At 38.5% G+C, this 25,611-nt stretch overlaps 1 protein-coding gene across 1 annotated transcript in view; it reads left to right on the top strand.

The window, feature by feature from the left end:
• LOC137407258 (telomerase protein component 1-like) overlaps positions 1–25,611 on the top strand; it is a 48,656-nt gene that overhangs the window by 12,518 nt on the left and 10,527 nt on the right. Inside the window, exons 12-37 of the mRNA XM_068093866.1 lie at positions 22–222; positions 2,448–2,595; positions 4,879–5,059; positions 5,458–5,676; positions 6,126–6,271; positions 6,390–6,626; positions 7,755–7,931; positions 8,623–8,856; positions 9,113–9,206; positions 9,312–9,349; positions 11,467–11,587; positions 11,856–12,038; positions 12,627–12,781; positions 12,895–13,042; positions 14,462–14,641; positions 15,602–15,694; positions 16,700–16,832; positions 17,062–17,245; positions 18,075–18,252; positions 19,213–19,433; positions 19,663–19,921; positions 20,165–20,289; positions 20,718–20,858; positions 22,848–22,956; positions 24,230–24,349; positions 25,417–25,515. Coding sequence (XP_067949967.1) covers positions 22–222; positions 2,448–2,595; positions 4,879–5,059; positions 5,458–5,676; positions 6,126–6,271; positions 6,390–6,626; positions 7,755–7,931; positions 8,623–8,856; positions 9,113–9,206; positions 9,312–9,349; positions 11,467–11,587; positions 11,856–12,038; positions 12,627–12,781; positions 12,895–13,042; positions 14,462–14,641; positions 15,602–15,694; positions 16,700–16,832; positions 17,062–17,245; positions 18,075–18,252; positions 19,213–19,433; positions 19,663–19,921; positions 20,165–20,289; positions 20,718–20,858; positions 22,848–22,956; positions 24,230–24,349; positions 25,417–25,515 — 4,124 coding nt within the window. The remainder of the gene's footprint in view (positions 1–21; positions 223–2,447; positions 2,596–4,878; positions 5,060–5,457; positions 5,677–6,125; positions 6,272–6,389; positions 6,627–7,754; positions 7,932–8,622; positions 8,857–9,112; positions 9,207–9,311; positions 9,350–11,466; positions 11,588–11,855; positions 12,039–12,626; positions 12,782–12,894; positions 13,043–14,461; positions 14,642–15,601; positions 15,695–16,699; positions 16,833–17,061; positions 17,246–18,074; positions 18,253–19,212; positions 19,434–19,662; positions 19,922–20,164; positions 20,290–20,717; positions 20,859–22,847; positions 22,957–24,229; positions 24,350–25,416; positions 25,516–25,611) is intronic.

A 25,611-nucleotide genomic window follows, 5' to 3' on the forward strand; every position in this document is an offset into this window, starting at 1 on the left:
TTACTTGTGATGAATATACAGACCACAGAAAGCTGCCCTTCATGGCTATGTTGAGAAACATACGAAACATGCTAAAGGCTGGTATCTCTGAAAAGCACCATCAGTGGGTCATCGGCAAGTTGACTGATGAAGGAGCAATAGCTAATAGCAAGCAATTTCCCTTCAGATTTTTCTCTGCTTACGCAGTCCTGACTGAACTCGACTCTGACTACGACAAATACCGTAAGTCCACATCTTTGCTTGTTTTTATGCCACCCAACAAATTAGGATTGCTCTCTAGAAATCAGGAGCCATGGCATTTGTGAGAAATTATGCATTTGAAAATATACGCATGTCTTGAGTTGCATTATTTTCTGTTAACTGAAATGTTGTGTAAAGAAGTTTGGAGGCAAATTAACCACCGCTGGTATCTTGCTCTTAAATGTATCTGTTAGTTCTGTCAGGACTATTGTAGGAGGTCTGAAGATTAAAAGTAGTTGTGAAGTTCTCAGGTTCGAATGAGTCAGCTGATTTAGCAGAACTGAACTAGCAGTGGACTGTCGATGAAAAAATATACTTGGTTTTTTTTCTGTTAAGTTACCCTATCAGGGGGATGTGCAGACGTAAACCCAAAGTTTGGAAAGTTGTTGATGATATGAATAAGCTGCTAGCTTGAACAGTAATATACCGTAATAGTGGTTTCAACAACATTCTTCATTTGAACTAAGTGTTGGTCTACATGTTTAAGTTTGTGATGGTTGAAAGTTCGCAAGTATTTGTTTGACTTGTGGTTTTTGATCATTTTATTTATCACAAAAAATAATTTCAACGTGAGATAGTTCGCACCATAGACCTATTAACTATACTATAGTTAATAGTTCTATGGTTATATATAGTATAGTTATATATAGTGTAGTTAATAGGTCTATGGTTCACACAGACTACCAGTTAGAAAAGACTCTGCTGTTCAAATTATTTCACCATTTTAACATTGTTGTCTGAGTTAGTGACCTTATTGCAAAAGTAATTTGCTTTCATAAAAGTAGTCATGCTTGTCAATTTTTGTGCAAATGCTGTACATTGATGATATGGAATCATTCTAGGTTGAGGGCTTGTAACAGAAAAACTTTGCCAGGGTAATACAGTGGAACCTCTATTTACAAAAGACTCAACACGCAAAATTTTTTAGTTGCAAAATGTCTTGTGGTAAATGATTTGCGTTGACTTACGAAGGATATTTCTAGATATGAAAAGCTGAAAGGCCTTTTGTATTTTGGTCTGTTTGTTTGTTTCATGTTTTGGCCTGTTTGCTTTACGTGGGTACGACATACCGCTTATCTTACTCAGTTCATTAATAACGAAAATCAGTAAATGACAAGTGTTGTTTTCATTTGTTGTATAATTTTGAGTTATTGCTTATCACATACAGAGTAGGACAACTTTAGTTTTCAGCAATTTAATTTCTGATGATGACATGGTTTTTCAGTTCATGCCGAAGTAAATAAATATTTTTCCTTACTGTCTTAGAAAATTTATTCTGAGCAACACATGAAATAACAATATAACATCCACCTCTTCTGACTGCCACCCACTTCCACATTCCACGATCTTCGCTCAGCGTCGTCCATACGACCAACATAAAAAGTAAACAAACAAACATACCTTTAGTAGTTGTTATTTTTTATTTCTCTGTTCTATCTTCTTTCCAAGTGTGCTTTTTTATTTATTACTTAGTAATATAATTATAACATGCATTTGTTATAGGTTTTTATCATTATATGTATTTATAATTTATATAAATGTTATTTCCGAGTGTTGTGGGAGCTTGGAACGAATTACAGAACTTATATGGTAAAATCGGTTTCGACACAAAATTTTCTACTTACGAAGCGGCTTCCTGCAAGAATCTATTTTGTAAGTGAAGGTTCCACTGTAAGCAGATGTTCCACTGTAAGCAGAGGTTCCACTGTAAGCAGAGGTTCTACTGTAAGCAGAGGTTCCACTGTAAGTAGAGGGTCCACTGTAAGTAGAGGTTCCACTGTAAGTAGAGGTTCCACTGTAAGTAGAGGTTCCACTGTAAGCAGATGTTCCACTGTTAAGTGTATACAATATAATAAATTCTGCTAGGCCAGCAAATTTAGTATATGCACAGGTCATGGACGACAATGTGCATGTGTTACAAAGGCCATATGTAGGTCACGTGTAGGTTACGTGTAGGTCATGTGTAGGTCATATGTATGTTGTGAACAAGTTGAAAATCATCTAGCGATCAAATACAAGGTTTTGAAAATTGCTAAAGCATGAAAATAAGTCTTCTTCTTATTTTCATAGAGTTCTCAGCAATCGTTTTACAAAGTTAAAGCTCTTGAACCATAAACAGGGAGAATGTTATGAGTTTTGTTATGATTCCAGCATAATTATAATCACAGTTTGCAGCTGTTGAAAGTGCACGCATTCATTGCATACAGAAGAAAAGCTGATATCTCTGGCGACTAAGCTGGAAGACGCGGCCAACAAGGAAGAGTCACAGCTTGGTTATAAACGCAGAAAGAAGAAAACAAAAGAGCAGCGGCGATCTGATCAAAAGAAAAACGGGATGAGGAAGCAGTTGAAACAGTGAGTTCAGGGTTTTTAGATACCAACTATCGGGTAAGGAGTGGGGTGGGTTTGCATCCTGAAACTCTGTGCAAAGTTACAATGGTTATGTGAATTGCTAAACTTGTGTGTGCTAGTGAATGTCACTCTTTTACATAGACATCTGAATAAAACAACTCGTATGATTATCAGTTATAAATATTGTAAAGGATTCGCTGCTTTGCTTCTCCAGACTTGAGCGAACCAGCCACTTTGAGTTGAGAGAATAAATATATTTAATCAATAGTGATAATAATCACTAGAAATTCCACTGTCATACAGCCCACGACCAAAGAGATGGCCAGAGATATTGGCAAAAAAATAAAGGGTACTGATGGTTGAGAAATGCAATATTAGCAATCAAATGGCTCTGCAGTGCAATAGGATAACTGCAATGGTAGCTGTAATGTACTGCGTGTGGGTGTTATTATATACAACAATAAGCAATAATGAATGGAAAAGATGTTTATATTTTCCCCCTGCAATAGGAGAAATGCAATATTGGCCAATATTAGAAGTAAAATGCACTGATATTCTTAGAATAATCAATTTTATTAATATAGTAATAATAGAAAAACAATACACAATTTTGTTTTCATTCCAAAACATCATAGGTAGCAATATCGAGAAGTTGTGGTATTTATATAGTTTTTAGAAAATTTATTTAAAAAGTGTTTGGTCATGACACACAACAACAATGAAAGGAAAATATTACACGTTTATATCTCTCCCTTGCAATAGGAGAAATGCAATGTTGGCAAATATTATAAGTAAAATGCACTGATATTATTAAAATAACCAATATTGTTAATATAGTAATACAGCAATAATAGAAAACCTATGAGCGGTCATGCGTCTCGAAGATTTCTGCAAACTGCAGCAAAATAAAATCTGTTATAAAAGTGTTATAAAGCTGTAGGCCTAATTTACTGTAATGTATGTAATTCAACAACAATAAAGAAATATGTTTATTATAACTCTGAAATGCAAAATTAGAAGTAAAATGGCAAGCTACTGTGTACTATACACAGTTTGAAAGTTGGTTGCGTTGAATGTAGAATGGTTTTGATAAGCGATCTTTAACAGAAAGCGAGTAAGAATATTCACGCGTATAAAACTGTAGCAAAATAAAAAATGTTCTCGTCATGAAGGGGCGTTGTAGTTCGGCCCTAGCTTGTACATAAGTTGTAAAGAATTTCGGCTAACGTTTCAAATAATGAAACCTTCGGTGATTGGACAAAAAACACAGGCTGATAAACTGTGTACCACAATTTCGTACCTGTAAATCAGTCTACGCCTCAAACGGTCTACGTTTATTACAGAAACCTTCGAATAAATTCGATTACAAGTAAAAAATGCCATAGACTGATGAAATGAGCACGGTTTTCTCGTGAAATGCGCACTGCTAAATAGTTCTACAATCGGTCGCACGGCTTTATTGGTGTTTCAATTATCGGTCTTAACTTTTATTAAACCGAGCTTTTCAAGCTTTTTGTGGCGATTTTCGTTGAAATTAATCTGTCTATTTGTGTATAATCCGATCAGATGGGTAAGTTTTAAGATATTATCGTAGGTTTACAAAGACTTGGTAACATATTTAAATAGGTTTAAATGTGTTTTGTATCGTTTTTATACTTTAACGACTTTAAATTCCGATGCTTAAATTTTTTGATGAAATTTCTTGACGAGGGTTCGTCTCATTGTTGATGAATAATTTTCGTAAGTTGTGTGCACATGCATTTATCATAAAAACTCCCACACTTCCGCTCCGCTCGTGTGGTCGTGTGAATATATTTAATAAATAATAATCATTATATTTGATAAATAATAATCAATATATTTAATAAAGATTACTAAAGTACTAGCAGAGTGTATTACGGTATAGAAAGCAGTATTATGCCAGCACTCCTGATGCCGTGCCTCTTGTTCGGCTCCTGCGTGTTCTTATATACTAGAGGGCCGCCCCTCTGGCTCGTGGCTGAACGTTCATTTTTCTTCCGGCTCGTCTCCGGCTGGCTCGGTTAAGCTGAAGTCATTCTCTCAGTTCGGCTGGGCTGAGTCCTAGGTCAGCCAACATCTCTAGTGTCAGGCTGGGAAGTGGGCCTGATGGTGTCCAGCACATTATAGTAGCTAATGAATGCTTCCCCAAATACAGCTGTTTGAGTTGAGCTATAATTGTAGTTCTTTCTTGAGCATTATAGATAACCCGTCATGTAGACGTATGGTTGGAGTATTATAATCACTGATAGCCCGTGATTCTTACAGGGACCTAAAGTATGACAAAGAATTAGTGGCTAGGTACAGAAAAGCTTTGGATAAGTCTGTAGAGCTGGCTACCAACTACAATGTCCCTCCCATCCCTGGAGTGACTCTTGTACTAATCAACACAGGGAGGAGTATGTTCCACCCGTGTACTACATACAGAGGCATGGGGACGCCAAGAAAGGTTTGTACGCAGCTCAAGTACTACTAGCAAAATAGGAACTTGGACTCTGGTCACATGGTAACAAAAGGAATAGGAACATTGTAGCTGACTATCCAACTTCATAATACACAATTTACCATCCTTGACCTAAACTGTTGATATTCTGATGATCAGTAAAAGGTTTTATAGGAGATAATAAAAAGGAATCCACCAGTTTTATGTTCAACAGTGTCTGTCTTTGCTGATGCTTAATGTGACAAAAGGATAGAGAAATTTATTCATCTGAATATAATCTATCATCAAAAACATTACAAAGTGCTGTCTTCAAACCAAAATACATCGTTTCAAATTTGTTCTTTTACCTTATGATCATTTTTGCCATTGGTGACTTTCACCTCGTTGTCTTATCTCTCTCACAGATAGTGGAAGTTGGCATTTTACTTGGACTAATGTGTCAACACGCCTGTGAGTCTAGCGAACTTGTAATGTATGACAAGCGCTACACAAGGATTCCTCTCGAGAAAGAAGGCATACTCGCTAGTACAGCCAGGCTCGTTGAGCGTATAACATTATCTGATAATCCAACTGCCAACATTCCCAGGGAGCTGTTGCAAGATATCTTGATGAATCGACAGCATGTAAGTTATGGAAAAACACAGTTAAAAGAACCTTAGCCATTTTGAATGTTTTATCAGATCTTCTATAGTCTTGTTTAGTTGTAATCTCTTCCGCACCAATGATTTATAACGGCGACCAAAATTGTGAAAGTTGTCAAAAATTATTAGTTAAAAAGTTTTATTATATATTAGATCATAAATATTGTATATTATATTATGTATTCATATCTTATACTATATTGCATTAACTTTTATTTTATTTATTTTATTACATTGTATTTTGTTATATCAATATTATTATGTTATATATTATTTCATGAACTTGATTAATTTATGTTATGTTACAATATATTATTGTAAGAGTTTTAATCAACAGCTATATCGAGCCATCCAGAGTATCCATTGTCTAAATCAGTGAAAAGAAAAAGCACTATTTAGGATTACTGACATTACTTTTGCTTCTTATGCAGATAGACAATGTGATTGTTCTCTCCGATGGACTCACATATGATAACCCTGATGGAGCTGCTATGGAGGAATTCCTCAGGGCCTACAGAGACCTCATAAATCCAAATGTCTTGTTCGTCTCTATTAATCTCTCCAGCAGGGTCACCGGGTAGGAGTGCATTTCTATTTATACAGACTGGTTTTGCTTTTTATTTCTGTATAAGTTGTGGTGTGTTTGCGTACTATAATCCACGCCAGGGCCGGAACATAACTTTCTGCTTCTGCAGAGTCGAGTCTCAAATGGTATCTAAGCACCCGAATGATGTGTTCTTGGCGGGCTTCAGTGACCAGCTTTTGAGATTTGTTGCCGAGCGTGGAGACTCTGCTCAAATGACCTATGTGGAGAACATAGACATGAAGTACGGCCTTGTCTCCACACTGCCTCCCACTGACGGAGCGAAGAGCCGATCTGCCACACATCACGGTGTTGTGACTGATTGCCTGTCTCCCGCACGAACTCTCAAGTTAGTCAGCTAACACCTTGTTACCATATGGCTGTTCATAATATGGCTCTTAAAATAGCTGTCTGTCGGTACCACAATTTTAGCATTTGTGTAAGATGTTCTTTTTGGTGAAAAATAACCGATATATGGGCAAGTAAGAGTTGTCTTTTCTGTCTATAAATTTATGTGAACATAAACTGGTGACTTAGAACACAGGCTACTTCTGGCTACTATGGTTACAACAGCTATCTTCTAAGATGTGACGCAGAGTTTATCAGAACACTTTTGCTCCATAGAAAACTTGTATTTCATGTGAAGATACCACTCGCTCCGTGATAGTTCCAGTCCTTCACTACAAAAACCATCCAAATGGCTCTCCTATGGTATTCATTCTAACAATAAGCCAGTTTAACAGCTTTCCTTAGTACCTTAGTACCTATGAGCTGTGATAAATACACAATATTTATCACAGCTCATAGAATTAACAGATCCGCTAAAAAATTTGTCACTTACATTTAAGATATTGTGTCATCATTTCGCCAAAGCAAGGAAAGCCTTTTCACAGTGTAAAATTGCAATGTTAAAATTTTTTAATTTTCGGTTTATGATAAAAGAAAAAAAATTTAAAACAGCAACCTGAACGTATTTTTGCACGTAGGGTAATGCTTCAACATTGGGTCTCAGATATATCTGGTAACTATATTTGTATATCAGAATCAATATCGGTATCAATTCTACAAGTATATTGGTCAAACTGCGAGAACGATAGCGTTCTTTTACAGCAGGTTTCACAAAACTAAAAAAAAATGTTAACATGGTATTTCAAATGCATAGATTCTTGTGCAGAATTTCCTTTTGATTTCAAAGAACTTTAGATTGAAGCTCAAGAACCAAAACTTTAACTGTTAGAGTGGAAATACTGAGTGTAGGTCAGCTGAAAATACTGAGTGTAGGTCAGCTGAAAATGTTTGGCAAAAACTATTGCCATGAGAACAGGCGAAAGAGTTCCGTAGTGAAAATTAAGCAGTTAGTTATATAACAATTAATATATAAGTTACTCTCTAATAATCACATAGGTAGTTATGCGTTTCATGTGCTTCAGTTGGCAGCACACTGTGTCATATCTTTATAATTTATATTTGCTGCCAGGTGGAGAGTGGCTCGCGTCTTCATCTCCTCCACTTTCCTCGACATGCATGGCGAAAGAGACGTGCTTACGAGGTTTGTGTTCCCAGAAATCCGTCTTTGGGCTCGCAAGAGACTAGTCCATGTTCTGGATGTAGACCTTAGGTGGGGTATCTCAGAGCATGCAGCGAATGAAAGTGGGTAGGTTGCTTGTGGTTTTTATTTAGCACATTTAGGATTGCTTTGGTCATATTGATGTAAAGCATTCTTCTACCTGTGTACACCTATCACAGTTTTAACTGGTCACCTCATATTCATCAGCAGTTTCGGTTTTAGCCTTGTCTCTATTATCGCCGTTGGTCTTAAGTGGGTGTTCATTCTAATACTGTGCTTCATACCATTATTATATTAGGAAGCTTTGCAATGCTTTTTAAGGACCTGAATCCACCATATTTATTGTGAGCCGTAATGAGCACAGTAGTTTTAGTCGCTAGTGGGGTTAGTGGAGTAGTAGTAGAAGAAAGATTAGGAATACTAGTAATGGCTAGATTGCTATATGGATATGTGACACTTGTTGCAGGTCACTCAGCCTGTGTATTAATATTAGGAATACTAGCAATGGCTAGATTGCTATATGGATATGTGACACTTGTTGCAGGTCACTCAGCCTGTGTATTAATATTATAAATACTACCAATGGCGGGATTGCTAGATGGATATGTGACACTTGTTGCAGGTCACTCAGCCTGTGTTTTAATATTAGGAATACTAGCAATGGCTAGATTGCTATATGGATATGTGACACTTGTTGCAGGTCACTCAGCCTGTGTATTAATATTATAAATACTACCAATGGCGGGATTGCTAGATGGATGTGTGACACCTGTTGCAGGTCACTCAGCCTGTGTATTAATGAAGTCCTTGCGGCAGACTACTTCATAGCCATCTTGGGTGAGAGAACCGGCTGGATTCCTGGCAAGGACGAGCTGCCTGCTGGAGAAGAGTTTGATTGGATGAGACGCCTTCCTCAACCCCAGTCAGCTACTGCTTTGGAAATACAACTGGCGATGAGAACTAAGGCTCCACAGAACTGCTTCTACTTTATACGATCAGATGAGTTTATATGGTGAGAGAGGGGGAGAGAGAGAGGGGGGGGGGGAGAGGGGGAGGGATAGGGGGAGGGAGAGGGAGGGAGAGAGGGGAGGGAGAGAGGAAGAGAGAGAGATACAGCTAGACCTGATATATGTTAATAGTTTATATGATGAGAGAGTGATATGTGAGTGAGTTATTGTGGGTAATGATGTACATGTATTACATTGAAGGAATATAACTAAATATTATCTTCTGTTGAATGCAAATGTTGAAGCACTCCTTGTTCACAGGACTGTTCCACGGAAATACCAAGATTTGTTTAAAGACACTGATGATCATGTCCCCGTGCTAAACAACCTGAAGGATATGATACTCAAAAGAGGGGTATGTCTGATATCTCCTTATCAGTATGTCATCTACTCACTGGGTCATGCGCAAGTTTATTTTTTCACATGATCTATATTTCAACTTTCTTACTTATTATTTCAGAAAGCAGGCAGCCGGAATGTATCAGAGGTGTTTGACGGGTGAGTATATGTTTCCTATTTGGTTACAAGTACTCAACTTATTCAGTCCATGTGCTAAGGATTTTTAACATCAGACTGGCAAGCGCTATTTGCTCATTGCTTTTTGTATTATATATACATGCACTAGTATGCTTTTCTGTCCCATGCACTGTGATAAATTGTAATGAGCAATCATTATATGTGTAATTTATGCATGAGGTGGCTGAGTGGTGTAGTGGCTAGCTCGCAGGACTAGTAACTGGATTATCTGAGTTCAATGCCAACGCGTGGAAATTTTTTCTTAACTCTCAAGCTGCGTTTACACCAGCCGATTGACAAACCTAGTTTTTGTGGCCAATTTGGCCAGATTTTGGCCTATTGGCCAGATTTTCTTCATTCACACCAGGTCAAGTTTGGACTGAGATTGAGCAATTTTGCCGATTCGCTTTTATTTACCGAGTCAGATCACTTTAACTGATATATTTTTAGCAAGTCTTGCTTTGAATTTTGTTGACTGTTTCCTACGATGTTTCTCGTGGACGTTTTAGCAGGTTTACTGATTATTTTGCACTGCCCAGCTCATCATTAATAATAGATAACTATAGAGAGGGCTAACATAATATGCTTCAACTATTATAGCAACAGCATATTAATTGAAGCAGTTGCTTCAATTATCATGCCGTTGCTATAAAGATTGAACCTTAGCAATAGTTCTGTTGATAGCACAATTCAGTGGTACTATCAACAGAATTATCACTCGAGAGCGAAGCTATGACAAAAACATGCATGAATGTGAAGGCAAATATGGTGTTTACTTTAAATGACAAATGATTGACTCTTTGAAAAAGTGATTTTATTGTCTACTCAAATTAAAGATCGGCCTAGAATCAGCCATCGATCAGGCACTGCCCAATAAAATTTCTCTCTGGACAAATTCGGTCTCAGACTCATTTGCTCTGTTCACACGATACGATTCTCGATCAGTGGCAAAATCAGCTAGAAAATCGGCCTGGAGTCGGCTGGTGTGAATGCAGCTTTTGTGTGGCTTTGAACATACGGGGGACCACTGTCCTTATTATAGCAAAGATTATGACAGAGTTTGATTCCTCAGACTTGCTTGGAAAAAAGATTTTTGCTTCAGTGTCAGATATTTGTGTACCAGTAAAGCTACTTTTATTTGTTTTTTGCATTTTTTCTTAATGTATCACTCCCAATATTCATTATTAGTAACAAAGTCTGTACTTCTAACTGTTTATTACCTCCCAATTTAATACTAGACATAAGTAGTATTTATAGTCATCCGTAGTTATCTATAGTCATTGTAGCTATTCATAGCGATCCTTAGTTATATATAGCCAACTCATCCGTAAATGTTGATACCCATCAATAGTTATTTATAGCCATCAATAGTTATTTATAGCCGTCAATGGTTATTTATAGTCGTCAATTTTTATTTATAGCCGTCAATAGTTATTCATAGCCATCAATGGTTATTTATAGTCGTCAATGGTTATTTATAGCTGTCAATAGTTATTCATAGCCATCAATGGTTATTTATAGCCGTCAATGGTTATTCATAGCCCTCAATATTTATTTATAGCCATGAATGCTTATTCATAGCTGTCAATGGGTATTTATAGCCGTCAATGGTTATTTATAGCCGTCATTAGTTATTTATAGCTATCCATGGTTATTTATAGCAATCAATGGTTATATATAGCCATCCATAGTTATTGATAGCCATCAATGGTTGTTTATAGCCATCAATAGTTATTTATAGCCATCAATAGTTATTTATAGCCATCAATAGTTATTTATAGCCATCAATAGTTATTTATAGCCATCAATATTTATTTATAGCTATTAATAGTTATTCATTACCACTATTACTTTGTGGGTAGCTGTTCATATTGTTTCATGTTTCACAATATTAATACATCTTTCTGTATTTCATAAATAGCTCCCAACCATTACAGATATGTAGCTGTTTGCAAATATAGCTAGCTATCCACAACCGTAAATAAACACGCAGTTATAGATCATCTCCTTTAGCTACTAGGCTAGTAGCTAGTAGTACTAGCATTCCATAGCACATGGTGGCTGTGCAGTTTTCTGCAAAAAATGTCATGTCTTTTTAGTTATCCTGCTAGCTGGGCAGGAGTTATTGACAACAAGCCAATGGCAGGCGATTTGGAGATGTTTGCTCTGAGAGCTGTAAAAATGATAAAGGAGAGGATAACTGCTGACTATCCATTAGAGGTAAGTCAAGGTCTATCTACACTTACCGCTCTATTCAACAAGGAGTACAATTATCAGGTGTAAATATCTACCGCTCATGATATACTTCCAGAGTCCAACATTTTAATCGATTGTCTTAGTCATTTAATAGAAATTGTTTCCTAGACAGTTTCTATCTATGATAGTTATCGGTACTTATTGTACTTCAATGATGTAATTAAAGTGTGCACCTGATAATAAGTGATGTTGATGATGCAAGGGTGTAAATGTGGATGTCTGTGGTATACAGGAGGTGTATGGGGATGAACTGGAGAACATAAAGGAATGGCAAGATGGGCTGATCGAGGAGAGCTCAGCAAAGTTCAAAGGTCGCCAGTCAGCTGTCAGAGACTTTTACCGAGAGTTTGGCTCTTTTGACAAAGGAATCTGCCTTATTCACGGAGAGATGGGCATTGGAAAAACTGCTTTCTGGGTATAGCGCTCAATGAGCTCTAGTAATGAGGCTTTCTGGGTATAGCACTCAATAAGCTCTAATAATGATGCTTTCTGGGTATAGCACTCAATCAGCTCTAGTAATGATGCTTTCTGGGTATAGCACTCAATGAGCTCTAGTAATGATGCTTTCTGGGTATAGCACTCAATCAGCTCTAGTAATGATGCTTTTTGGGTATAGCACTCAATGAGCTCTAGTAATTATGCTTTCTGGGTATAGCACTCAATGAGCTCTAGTAATGATGCTTTTTGGGTATAGCGCTCAATGAGCTCTAGTAATGATCAAATGATGGAAATTCTTTAGTTCCTTTCTGTCGTTTTACTGAAAATTTGGATGAGCTCTCAAAATAAATTTTCATTTTGTGTAATTGGATCATTTTATCATATAAGCATGCAAATTAAGCCTGAATATCTGCCCATATCCTCACTCATAGAGTGCTGATGCATAGTTTATCATCAGTTGAATTACATAGAGAAATCACTAACTAGTAGTGAACAACTAAAAATATTATCAGTGTAACAAAGATGGCTGTTTGTATGCTTATTAATGATTATGTTGTCCTGACAGTCACGTCTGTCTCATGAAATGACGGAGGCCAGCACCAAAGTGTTCAGACACACAGTGTGCACAGGCTATGATAACATGATTGTAATCCTACGCCGATTGTACCAGGAGTTGTGCTCTCTCTACCAAATGCCGCATGACACGCTTTATGATTACTAGTAGGTGTTACCTCGATACTATTGATTGCAGGAATGTCTAACCTTAGATCTGTGAATAGCGGGTGTGTTGAATGTATCCGCTAGATCAGCTTAAGCTTGTTTGGTGTTTACAGTGAGCTTGTAGAGGCTATCTCTAGCCTTCTCTCCGCAATAAGTGACATCACGGAGGAAACCCTTATCATCATGATAGATGGCCTTGACCACCTTAGCCAGGAGAATAACTCCCAGTCTCTCAACTGGCTACCGGAAACCCTTCCTAAGGTTCGCTCTCCCAGTTTCGCTGGGTTTTTCGTAACCTTAGCGTGTTCTGCATTTTACAGCTCATGAGTCAGAAATGTATTGTGCCATAACAATAGCTGACCTGCCACTACACACTACACATATTGTGCCATAGCAATAGCTGACCTGCCACTACACACTACACATATTGTGTCGTAGCAATAGCTGACCTGCCACTACGCACTACACATATTGTGCCATACCAATAGCTGACCTGCCACTACACACTACACATATTGTGCCATAGCAATAGCTGACCTGCCACTACACACTACACATATTGTGCCGTACCAATAGCTGACCTGCCACTACACACTACACATATTTTGCTGTAGCAATAGCTAACCTGCCACTACACACTACACATATTGTGCCGTAGCAGTAGCTGACCTGCCACTACGCACTACACATATTGTGCCGTAGCAGTAGCTGACCTGCCACAACGCACTACACATATTGTGCCGTAACAATAGCTGGCCTGCCACTACGCACTACACATATTGTGCCGTAACAATAGCTGGCCTGCCACTACATGCTACACATATTGTGCCGTAGCAATAGCTGACCTGCCACTACACACTACGCTTATGTGCCGTAGCAATAGCTGACCTGCCACTACACACTACACATATTGTGCCGTAGCAATAGCTGACCTGCCACTACACACTACGCTTATGTGCCGTAGCAATAGCTGACCTGCCACTACACTCTACACATATTGTGCCGTAGCAATAGCTGACCTGCCACTACACACTACACATATTTTGCTGTAGCAATAGCTGACCTGCCACTACACACTACACATATTGTGCCATAGCAATAGCTGACCTGCCACTACACACTACACATATTTTGCTGTAGCAATAGCTGACCTGCCACTACACACTACACATATTGTGCCATAGCAATAGCTGACCTGCCACTACACACTACACATATTGTGCCGTAGCAATAGCTGGCCTGCCACTACACACTACACATATTGTGCCGTAACAATAGCTGGCCTGCCACTACACACTACACATATTGTGCTGTAGCAATAGCTGACCGGCCACTACACACATTTGATTTAAAAGAACTGTCATTTAAATTACTACAATTAGCAGAAGTGGGCCAAACCAAACAATTTTTGTGATGCTAAGAAATGCTGTGTGACAGCTGCTATCTGACAAACTCAAACAAAGGCACTAATTAGAGCTAGTCAATAGCTCCTCGCAGGTTGGTGATACCTGCAAGTTCATCGTTTATTCACTGCTGCTAGATGTTGTCAAGACTTGTCCGTTGAGGGTGACAGCTACTTGCCATGAAGTAGCTGTCAAGGCCGACAGCTCCGTTTCTCTATATAAACCATCCACATAATGCATCATAAGGCTATCACACATGTGCTTCTTTTTGCAACAGAAAGTGGTGTTTTTGCTGACTTGTACAAGCAGCTCAACACCCCACAGATGTCTTTATTGCAAGAGAGGAGTCATTCAAACAGAGCTAAGAGCCCTGGATGTTTTGGATAAATCGGAGCTTGTCAAGGAAAGTCTGGCCAAGCATAGAAAAGCTCTTGATGAGTCACCCTTCAACAACCAGGTGTGCCATATACGCCCTCATGTCCGCCCTCATGTCCGCCCTCATGTCCGCCCTCATGTCTACCCTCATGTTCGCCTTCATGTTCGCCTTCATGTCCGCCCTCATGTCCACTCTCATGTCTACCCTCATGTTCGCCTTCATGTTCGCCTTCATGTCCGCCCTCATGTCCACTCTCATGTCCACCCTCATGTCCACCCTCATGTCCACCCTCATGTCCACCCTCATGTCCACCCTCACGCCCATCTTCATTTCAACCTTTGGTTTAGTTAACATTAACTGATTTAGTTAACATTAACTGATTTAGTTAACATTAACTGATTTAACTAACATTAACTGATTTAACTAACATTAACTGATGTAGTTAACATTAACTGGTTTAGTTAACCGTAACTGGTTTAGTTGTCGAGGAGTGAGCTGTTTAATCACAAAGTTCGTTTTTCATTCCTAGAGTTGAGCTTAAAGTCTGGTCTGGTATGTACCTGAGTAGCATAGCAGCTGATGACACAAGTCAATGCACTGATACTCTAGCAGATTCCAGCAGGCATAAACTGTTTAACGCTCTACTAATTAACAAATATATCATCAATAGATGACTCTGGCTATATTGTATTAATTGGTTTTCGAACGGAGGTGTCTAGATATTAACAGAACTTGTACACTATGGAGACCTGTCTTCATCGACTTATTTCTACTCTCTCTAGCACCTGCTTTACTCTCTGCGCCTGTTGTCATACCTACATTAGTAGTTTTACCACATCTTACTATTTCTACACTTAACATTCTAGCAGTGCCTGCTGTATCACTTAGCCTTATGAATCACGCGTGTCTAGTTCTACCTGCGCCGGTATGTTATAGATGAGTCTAGTTTTACCTGCGCCGGTATGTAATAGATGAGTCTAGTTTTACTTGCGCCGATATGTAATATATGAGTCTAGTTTTACCTGCGCCGGTATGTTATAGATGAAGCTGCTGACAGGCAAGAGGAGTGCTAATAATCCACTTTACCTGATGCTGGCTTGTGAACAGCTCAGGTTCCATGGAGTCTTTGAGGAGGTATGACACACCTCAGATGCTTGATATTTATACTGGCATTGAGCCTGGTGTAGCCTGTGTTTTCTTTCAGTTTCAATCGGATAGCTCGCAGCACGCGGGTAGATTTTCAAAGCGAATTGCCACACTGCAACGTGTTTATTGAGGGCAACCGTTTTTAGTGTATGTGAAGGCGCATTCTTCAGTTTCTAATCAGATGGTTGTTTGAAAGGTCAGTTTTCAGACATTAGACACAGTTTTGAAACCAATATTTTTGGCGAGCTGGTGAAAAGCATCAAGTATGGAAGTTTATGTATGTATGAAGTACATGAAGTTTGAACGATATCGGGCCAAAATATGTAAATGCAGTGAATACGCGGACTAACAGACAGATGTACAATAACAAAGTTGGATGTGTGCTACGTGTGTAAGTAGCTTGCAGTATAATAATATCAGGTGGAAATGGTGATGTTTATTTTTAGTCCACCTCTCCCATACAATTCACTCGTATCTTAAGTTCATTAGCTTTTTAGGTCTAGCATAGAAGAGTAGAGAGTCTAGCTAATAACGGACTTTAAGGTGGTCAGACAATTCCAGCCTCGTTATTGTTGATCGGAGTATCGGCTGCTCATGTGATAACCAGCAATAATTAGACATCCTGGTCATTCCGTGCGCTGTCGGAGATCATCATGTGTAATAAATATGTACACAATTATTCTTTGCTGTGGAAAGACGGTCGAGTGGCGGGGATGGTAGCATTCTTAGCTGGGAAAACAAATATTCGGATTCATTTCCTGTGCAGTGCAATCTTTTTTAACATTTTCTTGCGTGGTTTCAGACAGACGAATAGACGTGACTATTATTGAAGTTTGGAGTTCTTAGTAAAGTAATCACGTAGACATCATAGATTCCTTCCTCATGCTCACCTTGTTCCTCGAATACCATAAGTAGTCATTTTTTCTTTGTGCCCTTTTTGAGATCATCTCACCATTTTCTGTTTCTCACCACTGGTGATCTGGCTCCCTACAGGTAACAGAAAAGATTAAAAAGTTGCCACACACGCTGTCTAAGCTCTTGGACTACATTATCAGCAATCTTGAAGTAGACTTTGGCGATTCCACCGTATCAAAGCTCTTGGTAACCCTCTACTGCCTTCCTGCAGGTACCAGTTAATTGCTGACAGGCTCATAGCTGATACAGGAAATATATTGTAGAGATTCGCTGTAATATTCATCAGATATGGATTACATTGAAAGCTAGTGGATGCTGTAATGAGAAATGAGCGAATAGGAAATGAGAGATTTTTCTGTAGAAACATAAAATCTAGCTATGTTTTCTCCTGTAAGCCGTGTGACTGGTCATGCGAGTGCCAACCTATTATTTCTCTGCAGGTGTCACTATCAATGACATGAAGCTTTTACTTTACGTATACCTGAGGGTGAAGGGAGGATCTTCTCTCGAACAAGTTGGGACTCTCTATGAAAACTTTTCCGCGGAAGACTTGATTGCGACCTTGACCTTCACTCAACTGCTTCATCGGATTAGTTTCTTTCTTGCCAACTATGAGAGCAACAGGTTAGTTGAGTCTTTAAAGGTGTATGTCCATCCATTAACACTATTATACCAGATGGTTTTACCTTGAGCATTACTGAAATATTTAATGCTCATTCAAGAGATAAATCAGTCGTAACACCCCATGCGCTAATACAGGGTAAATACATGCTTTAGGATGACCAGCACTTCCCTATTCCTTTTCATTGCTGAACCACCACAACTGACGAGATCACACAACTCTCTCACCACCTCGTTTAGAATGTAACAAATAAGGGCTCACAACATAATGAAAAACAGACATATTCTGAATATATCAAAACAATATGTTATTGGAAGGTCATTTACGAATAGTCTAAAGTTTTCACACAGAAGCAACGTGTTAAAAAACAACTTAATGATCTCAGACTTTTTTCCTGCCTTTTCTTTTCTATTTTTCTATTATCTGATTAAAATATGGTTTATCGTGGGTGAGGGAAATGAGCAGATGATTTTCAGGATTGATGGTGTTATAATATATATTTATTTTTGATATATAAAAAATATGAAAACCCAGATTCACTGATACAAGTTGTTGCAAATTGAACAAGAATTTCAAATCTTCTTTTTGAGAGAGAAAGTTGGATAAACAGTCCTGACTATTGATTCTTGCTCCCTGCAACAGCTCACGCCCCTTGTGGGTGCGAGAACCCCTAATCGGGAAGCCCTGCAATAAACATTAATATATAATAGCCCAAGATTTAGGAGGTGTTTGGTTGATTTCATCTGATTAAAGCCTAACTTCAGGGTACCCAGCTAATTATTGCTATCCTTTGGCCAGTAGCAATTGTATGTTATTGTTGGTGGCTTGCAGTGTGCTAAGACTTACCTCTCAACCCATGCGAGAGACAATAAGGAAAAGATACATAAAGACTGGGGAGGTAGAGCAGCTATGCCATACTGTGATCTCAGGCTATTACCTGTATGCCATGCATGAGTTGCAGGCCCAGCCCTCTAGTATTCAGTACTACAAGGATGTCATCTTCCATCTGGTAGGTTACTATTTCTGGTCCTTAAACAAGGCTTGTGTAAGGCCTTAAACATTGCACTTATAAAATGCATTTTAATTTGCTCCTATAATAGTCATACAGGTATATTTTGTGGACCAGTCTTCTTAGCCATCTGCTAGGGCTCGGTAAAATGCCCTCCGTGGACTATATATAGGCAGCTAGATGTGATATAATACCAAAAAAATATCTATCAAGTAATGGAGTACATGATAAAAAATTGTTTAATCCTATGCATATCCATTAACCTGGAGTTATCTTCTCTTCTAGAGTTGATGGTAATTAAATTTTGGAAAACGCGGTAATGAATCCGATATAAAATTTTAGCACTAAATTTTGGCACTAAATTTAGCACTAAATTTAAACACTGGAAACACTATGTTTCCATGACTCGCATAATCCGCATTTGTTTGCTATCCATTAAGCGTTCAGTTAGGTAGCCTAAAAACAAGAACATATTTATTAAGATCTTGGGCTATGACTCTTACTAATTAATGATCACGCAGGCTCATTTACTGTCAACAGACCTGCAACAGACCTGGCTCAGTTATCATGTACCAGTATGTACTTCAACAGAGCCTAATTTACAGTGTTTCTCCTTGAATTGTGTGGGATATGAGATTTGAATCAGAATGCCTGACATGTACCTGATGACATACCTCCTACCAATAGGAATCTGACAGCCCTCAAAAAATCACAGTTTAGACATTATGTAGTGAGCCAGCTCAGCAATGGCTCATGTAGTGAGCCAGCTCAGCAATGGCTCATGTAGTGAGCCAGCTCAGCAATGGCTCTTGTAGTCCTTCCGCAAAATAAAACTTGAAATATAAACTTAATGTATAAAGTAATAGATCGTTAGAGGATGATGCCCAGCTGGAGCAAGTAACTTACAAATAGTATTGATATGGTTATATCCAACACGCCAGTGCGTTTTTTGTCCTACAGAAGCGTGGCTACCAGTTCACAAAGACTGTAGAATTGCTGAAATCATTAGACTTCCTGCACCGGAAGTGTTGCTTTGGACTTGTGACAAGCCTCAACACGGACTATAGCGCTGGCCTCTCAGCTAAGGCTGGCTCTGTGGCTAATCGAAAATGGGCTGCTGCCGTGGCAGAACTCGGCGAGTTCGCTCAATTTATATACAGAAACACCTCCCACCTGCTCAGGTGTGTCTTCTTTCACATCTCTATCATGAATCTGTTGCGCATGCTCATGATAGTCTTTTGAAGTGTTGGTCTTGCGTAAAACTGTATACGTGCTTTGTTTTTCAATTAGATCAGGGGTGATGTCTTCTGGTTGTCATCGTTACTACTGACAGTTCATTGTGAGTTGTTTACAATTTGTGCATATTTAAAGGACATGTCGCTGATGGTATTTATTTTAATCATAACGCAGCGAGCCCAAATGCCTGATCCAACTCGCCCTCAATGAGCCTGAGCAAAGCGCCATCTGTCAGTCCGCAAGAAAGATACTACTGAATGGAGATATAGATTACATAGACTGGGTCACCAAACCAGATGCGGCTGTGCAGTGTGTGGCCACCATTAAACCTGGTACAGTGATCAGGTGCAGCGCTATTTCTCCAGATGGAAACCTTCTAGCATTGGGTGGAGATGACTGCAGAGTGCATATTTATTCCATGGCGAGTTGTGAGGTATGTGGGTGAATATCATACTAGCTCGTGTATCTAAGTGGCTTCTCTTTACTGTTGTTGGTAGTTTTATGGATGTTTCTATGAACAGATGTCATGTGTGAATTCCTGACTAGTATCGATTACTATATATGAATATAATGATGTTTAGTGGGCAGTTCGCAATATCTTACATGAATTATATGGTATCTTACGTGGAGTATATGGTATCTTACATGGAGTACATGTATATGATACCTTTAACAGGAGAAGATGACTTTAGTCGGACATGCCAATCTAATAAGTGACTTGCGGTTTTTTGGAGAGAAGCTGCTAATGTCTGCTTCACATGACAAAACAGCTAGCTTGTGGGACATTACCACTGGACACCGGTAGGTAGACATCGTCTAATTCTCTCACTCTCTCATGAAATATATTTTACGGTCTTTCTCATCTTTTAAGTATGTTCTCATTCATTTAAACTGGGATTTCTTCTGCTGATATCTCCTTCTATATATGTCATCGGTCTTTATCAAAGACTTGATTCACATTCTCTGCGTTTTGGATTGGGGTGAAGAATTTCCTATTTGAAAAGGGCAAATTGTTAAGTCTATTACCGGGCTTTCCTCAAGTGCTGGTAAGGCTGTTGCCCCGAACTAGACATCTCTCGTGTAATAGCAGTTTCATACATCTATTATATACCTCTGTGTTTCTGATTAATAACAATTGTTAATATATTCCTGCTATATAGTTCACACCTAATGCTTAAATTATAAACTATCTCATATGCAACAACACAGCTTATGAACCGCTTTTGTAGTCGTGCTCTCCTGGACAAGCACATCCGTAGAGTGAGCTCTTGCGTTTCTACCAAAATTTCTCTCCTCACGGCAGGCTGGGATGGCTTTGTCAAAATGTGGACTAGGGATGGCAAGTTGAAAAATGACGTCTGCAGAGTTTCGTAAGTGTCATCAAACGCCGTGCCATTCCTCTTTTCTATTTGTCATTTCTTTATTGTTATTTATAGCCAGTTGGTCAGCAGGGACTGCATTTTGCAACATACTTGAACTTAAGGAGTCAAGGGTTTTACAACATACTTGAACTTAAGGAGTCAAGCAGCACCAAAAAATAGTCATGCCGCTTGGTGAACTACGTGTGATGGAGCGCTTAATGAACTATGTGTGATGGAGCGCTTAGTGAACTACGTGTGATGGAGTGCTTAATGAACTATGTGTGATGGAGTGCTTAATGAACTACGTGTGATGGAGTGCTTGGTGAATTATGTGTGATGGAGTGCTTAATGAACTATGTGTGATGGAGTGCTTAATGAACTACGTGTGATGGAGTGCTTAATGAACTATGTGTGATGGAGTGCTTAATGAACTATGTGTGATGGAGTGCTTAATGAACTATGTGTGATGGAGCGCTTAATGAACTATGTGTGATGGAGTGCTTAATGAACTATGTGTGATGGAGTGCTTAATGAACTACGTGTGATGGAGTGCTTGGTGAATTATGTGTGATGGAGTGCTTAATGAACTATGTGTGATGGAGTGCTTAATGAACTACGTGTGATGGAGTGCTTAATGAACTATGTGTGATGGAGTGCTTAATGAACTATGTGTGATGGAGTGCTTAATGAACTATGTGTGATGGAGTGCTTAATGAACTATGTGTGATGGAGCGCTTAATGAACTATGTGTGATGGAGTGCTTAATGAACTATGTGTGATGGAGCGCTTGGTGAACTACGTGTGATGGAGTGCTTAATGAACTACGTGTGATGGAGTGCTTAATGAACTACGTGTGATGGAGCGCTTAATGAACTACGTGTGATGGAGTGCTTAATGAACTACGTGTGATGGAGTGCTTAATGAACTACGTGTGATGGAGTGCTTAATGAACTACGTGTGATGGAGTGCTTAATGAACTACGTGTGATGGAGTGCTTAATGAACTACGTGTGATGGAGTGCTTAATGAACTACGTGTGATGGAGTGCTTAATGAACTACGTGTGATGGAGTGCTTAATGAACTACGTGTGATGGAGCGCTTAATGAACTACGTGTGATGGAGTGCTTAATGAACTATGTGTGATGGAGTGCTTAATGAACTACGTGTGATGGAGTGCTTAATGAACTACGTGTGATGGAGCGCTTAATGAACTACGTGTGATGGAGCGCTTAATGAACTATGTGTGATGGAGTGCTTAATGAACTACGTGTGATGGAGTGCTTAATGAACTACGTGTGATGGAGTGCTTAATGAACTATGTGTGATGGAGTGCTTAATGAACTACGTGTGATGGAGTGCTTAATGAACTACGTGTGATGGAGCGCTTAATGAACTATGTGTGATGGAGCGCTTAATGAACTACGTGTGATGGAGTGCTTAATGAACTACGTGTGATGGAGTGCTTAATGAACTACGTGTGATGGAGTGCTTAATGAACTATGTGTGATGGAGTGCTTAATGAACTACGTGTGATGGAGTGCTTAATGAACTACGTGTGATGGAGTGCTTAATGAACTATGTGTGATGGAGTGCTTAATGAACTACGTGTGATGGAGTGCTTAATGAACTACGTGTGATGGAGTGCTTAATGAACTACGTGTGATGGAGTGCTTAATGAACTACGTGTGATGGAGTGCTTAATGAACTACGTGTGATGGAGAGTGCAGAAAAGGTTTTTTGTTGCATCATATTTGTTCTTGTCTCTCCAATCATATGATTTTTTGTATTATCTCATCTTCTCCTTTCTTCTGCTCGCAATGCCTTAATTTTCTTTCTATATTTTAATATTCTCTCAATCTTTATTTACCTCATTTACACACTTGTGGTTTAAGTTGATCAAAGTTAGCTGACTGAAAATGCCTTTCTACAATCCGTTGTTAGCATTTCATCCAAGCACCTGTTATATACATAAGTACTTGGAGTACCTGTCATCTGCAGGTGCCCAATCAATGACATGAGTATTCACCCGAATGAGGTCTATGCCGCTATTGCATGCTGGGACAGCACCGTGAAGGTATACAACATACTGAGCAACAAGAGGCTCTCTGTAAGTAGTTTGGCGTACTGCGGGTTGTCTTCTCTCTGAACATCCATAGTTTATCATTACGACTGTCTAGAGGTGCTCTGCTAGTTGATTGATCCTATGCTGTCGAATCACTGACTGTATATTTGTTTGTATTTATATTGTGTTTCATCTAGTAGATGTTGAACTGGATGAAAAATTTATTTTAATCTCATTTGCTAAAAACATTTTTGATTCTCTTACAGCGACAAGCGTTTACCACAACCCATGATTGCTCTTGTGTAAGAACGATTGTTTGCTAGCAATTTTAGTTTCCACCTTGCTACAACTAATCTCAGTGGTAAATGCGTTTGTAGGCAGGCCACTGCTCAGACAGTCTTCAACGTAATAAATGACTAACAGCCTTACCCAAAATATATATACATTGTATATAATCAAATAGCGTGTCATATAAATGATTTAGTGAGAATAATTAGATTGGTATTTGAGTATGCAAGGTTTTTGCCTTATTTTAATGAAGAATTGTGCCAAAGTGACACTACTGAGATATAAAAGATCAACTTTTTTCTATAGCATGAATTTGTCTGATATCATACAACAAACATTGATTGGGTTGTTAGGGTGCTGAAACATAATCTAGCAGCTTTGGGCCATGAAATATAGCTATACCAAACATTCAATTCATGGCATTACTCTACTTTTGGTAAATTTTCTACAGTTGAACTCCTAAATTTTGGCAAAAGGTAGAACTGGGTCCATTGATAAGTAGAATATAATTATTCCATATTATTGTTTTATTTATGCTGTGGACATTTAATATTACACAGGAATGTGAACAATAAACACTCCACTTTGTTTTTTACTACATAAATGCTACGACACTGTTTTGGACAGTGTTTTTTCATTGTTGACTTTTGTTACTATGTTTGCAGTTTTATCTTATCTTATAGACTTATAGACTTATAGACTTATAGACTTATAGACTTATAGACTGCTGCTGTATCAGTCATAAAGTGTGTGTTTTATTGTTCTCAGGTTGTCATGATATAACTCTTACCTTCTGGTTAGAATAATACATCAATAAAAAATAGAGCACAAATAGCTACTGGTACAAGTTAAGAACTGGGGTTGACCAATTAAAAGCCAGTGAGTGTTTGGCCAACTTCGAATATTACCATGTATAATCTGTTCAGCGCTACTAGTTGCTGAGCCAATATTACCAGACGGAACGAGCGCCTTTCGTCCCTTTGTGACATTTTGATAAACTTGAGTCAAGTAACGATGACTTATCTCGCAGGTGCTCCATGGCCACAAAGCTTCAGTCCGCAGCATCTCCTACTCAACCGATGGCCAGTACATAAGCTCGGCAGCTCTGGATGGTGAAGTTAAACTCTGGTCTGCTGTGAACGGCAGTCGAGTGAGTCAACCATTTCCCAATTCTCTCATGGTTCCCTCGATATTTTTTCTTTTTGCTTCTAATCTTTGCTGGTTCTTTCTATTTTGATAGTTTTCTGCTCTCTGATCTCTTCAGTTTCTTATTTTTATGCTCAGTTCTCTTCCCTCATTCGGTTTATCATCTTTCTTTTCATTTTCTACCCTTATTCATTCTGCTTTCTTCGTCTCAACTTCCTTTTCATATTTTAACATTTTTTCAACCTTCATTTTTCACATATACACGTAATTACGCAACCTTCATATTACACATATACACATAAGTACTCAACCTTTATATTTCACATATACACGTAAGTACTCAACCTTCATATTTCACATATACACATAAGTACTCAACCTTCATATTTCACATATACACATAAGTGCTCAACCTTCATATTACACATATACACGTAAGTACTCAACCTTCATATTTCACATATACACATAAGTACTCAACCTTCATATTACACATATACACATAAGTGCTCAACCTTCATATTTCACATATACACGTAAGTGCTCAACCTTCATATTTCACATATACACATAAGTACTCAACCTTCATATTACACACATACACGTAAGTACTCAATCTTCATATTTCACATATACACATAAGTGCTCAACCTTCATATTTCACATATACACGTAAGTACTCAACCTTCATATTTCACATATACACGTAAGTGCTCAACCTTCATATTTCACATATACACGTAAGTACTCAACCTTCATATTTCACATATACACATAAGTACTCAACCTTCATATTACACATATACACATAAGTGCTCAACCTTCATATTTCACATATACACGTAAGTACTCAACCTTCATATTTCACATATACACATAAGTACTCAACCTTCATATTACACATATACACATAAGTGCTCAGCCTTCATATTTCACATATACACATAAGTACTCAACCTTCATATTTCACATATACACGTAAGTGCTCAACCTTCATATTTCACCTATATACATAAGTGCTCAACCAAAATGTTTGCATCATCCACGACTGACCAGACTAGATATTTTTAGATGGGTTCCTACGAGGGCCATAGTCGACCTGTTAGAGACTTGTGTTTCTCATCGGATGGCGATAGACTGATAACAGCTGCTGAAGACAGTCGTATCAAGGTAAAGTTTGGTTAACTATAGTCGTATGTGGGTTATGTATGCTGCTTTGTAGCAAAGACAACTTCACTACCTATATTAGAATACTGGAGCCACGAC

The sequence above is a fragment of the Watersipora subatra genome, chromosome 10 (assembly GCF_963576615.1).
Source record: "Watersipora subatra chromosome 10, tzWatSuba1.1, whole genome shotgun sequence".
NCBI classification, from domain to species: domain Eukaryota; kingdom Metazoa; phylum Bryozoa; class Gymnolaemata; order Cheilostomatida; family Watersiporidae; genus Watersipora; species Watersipora subatra.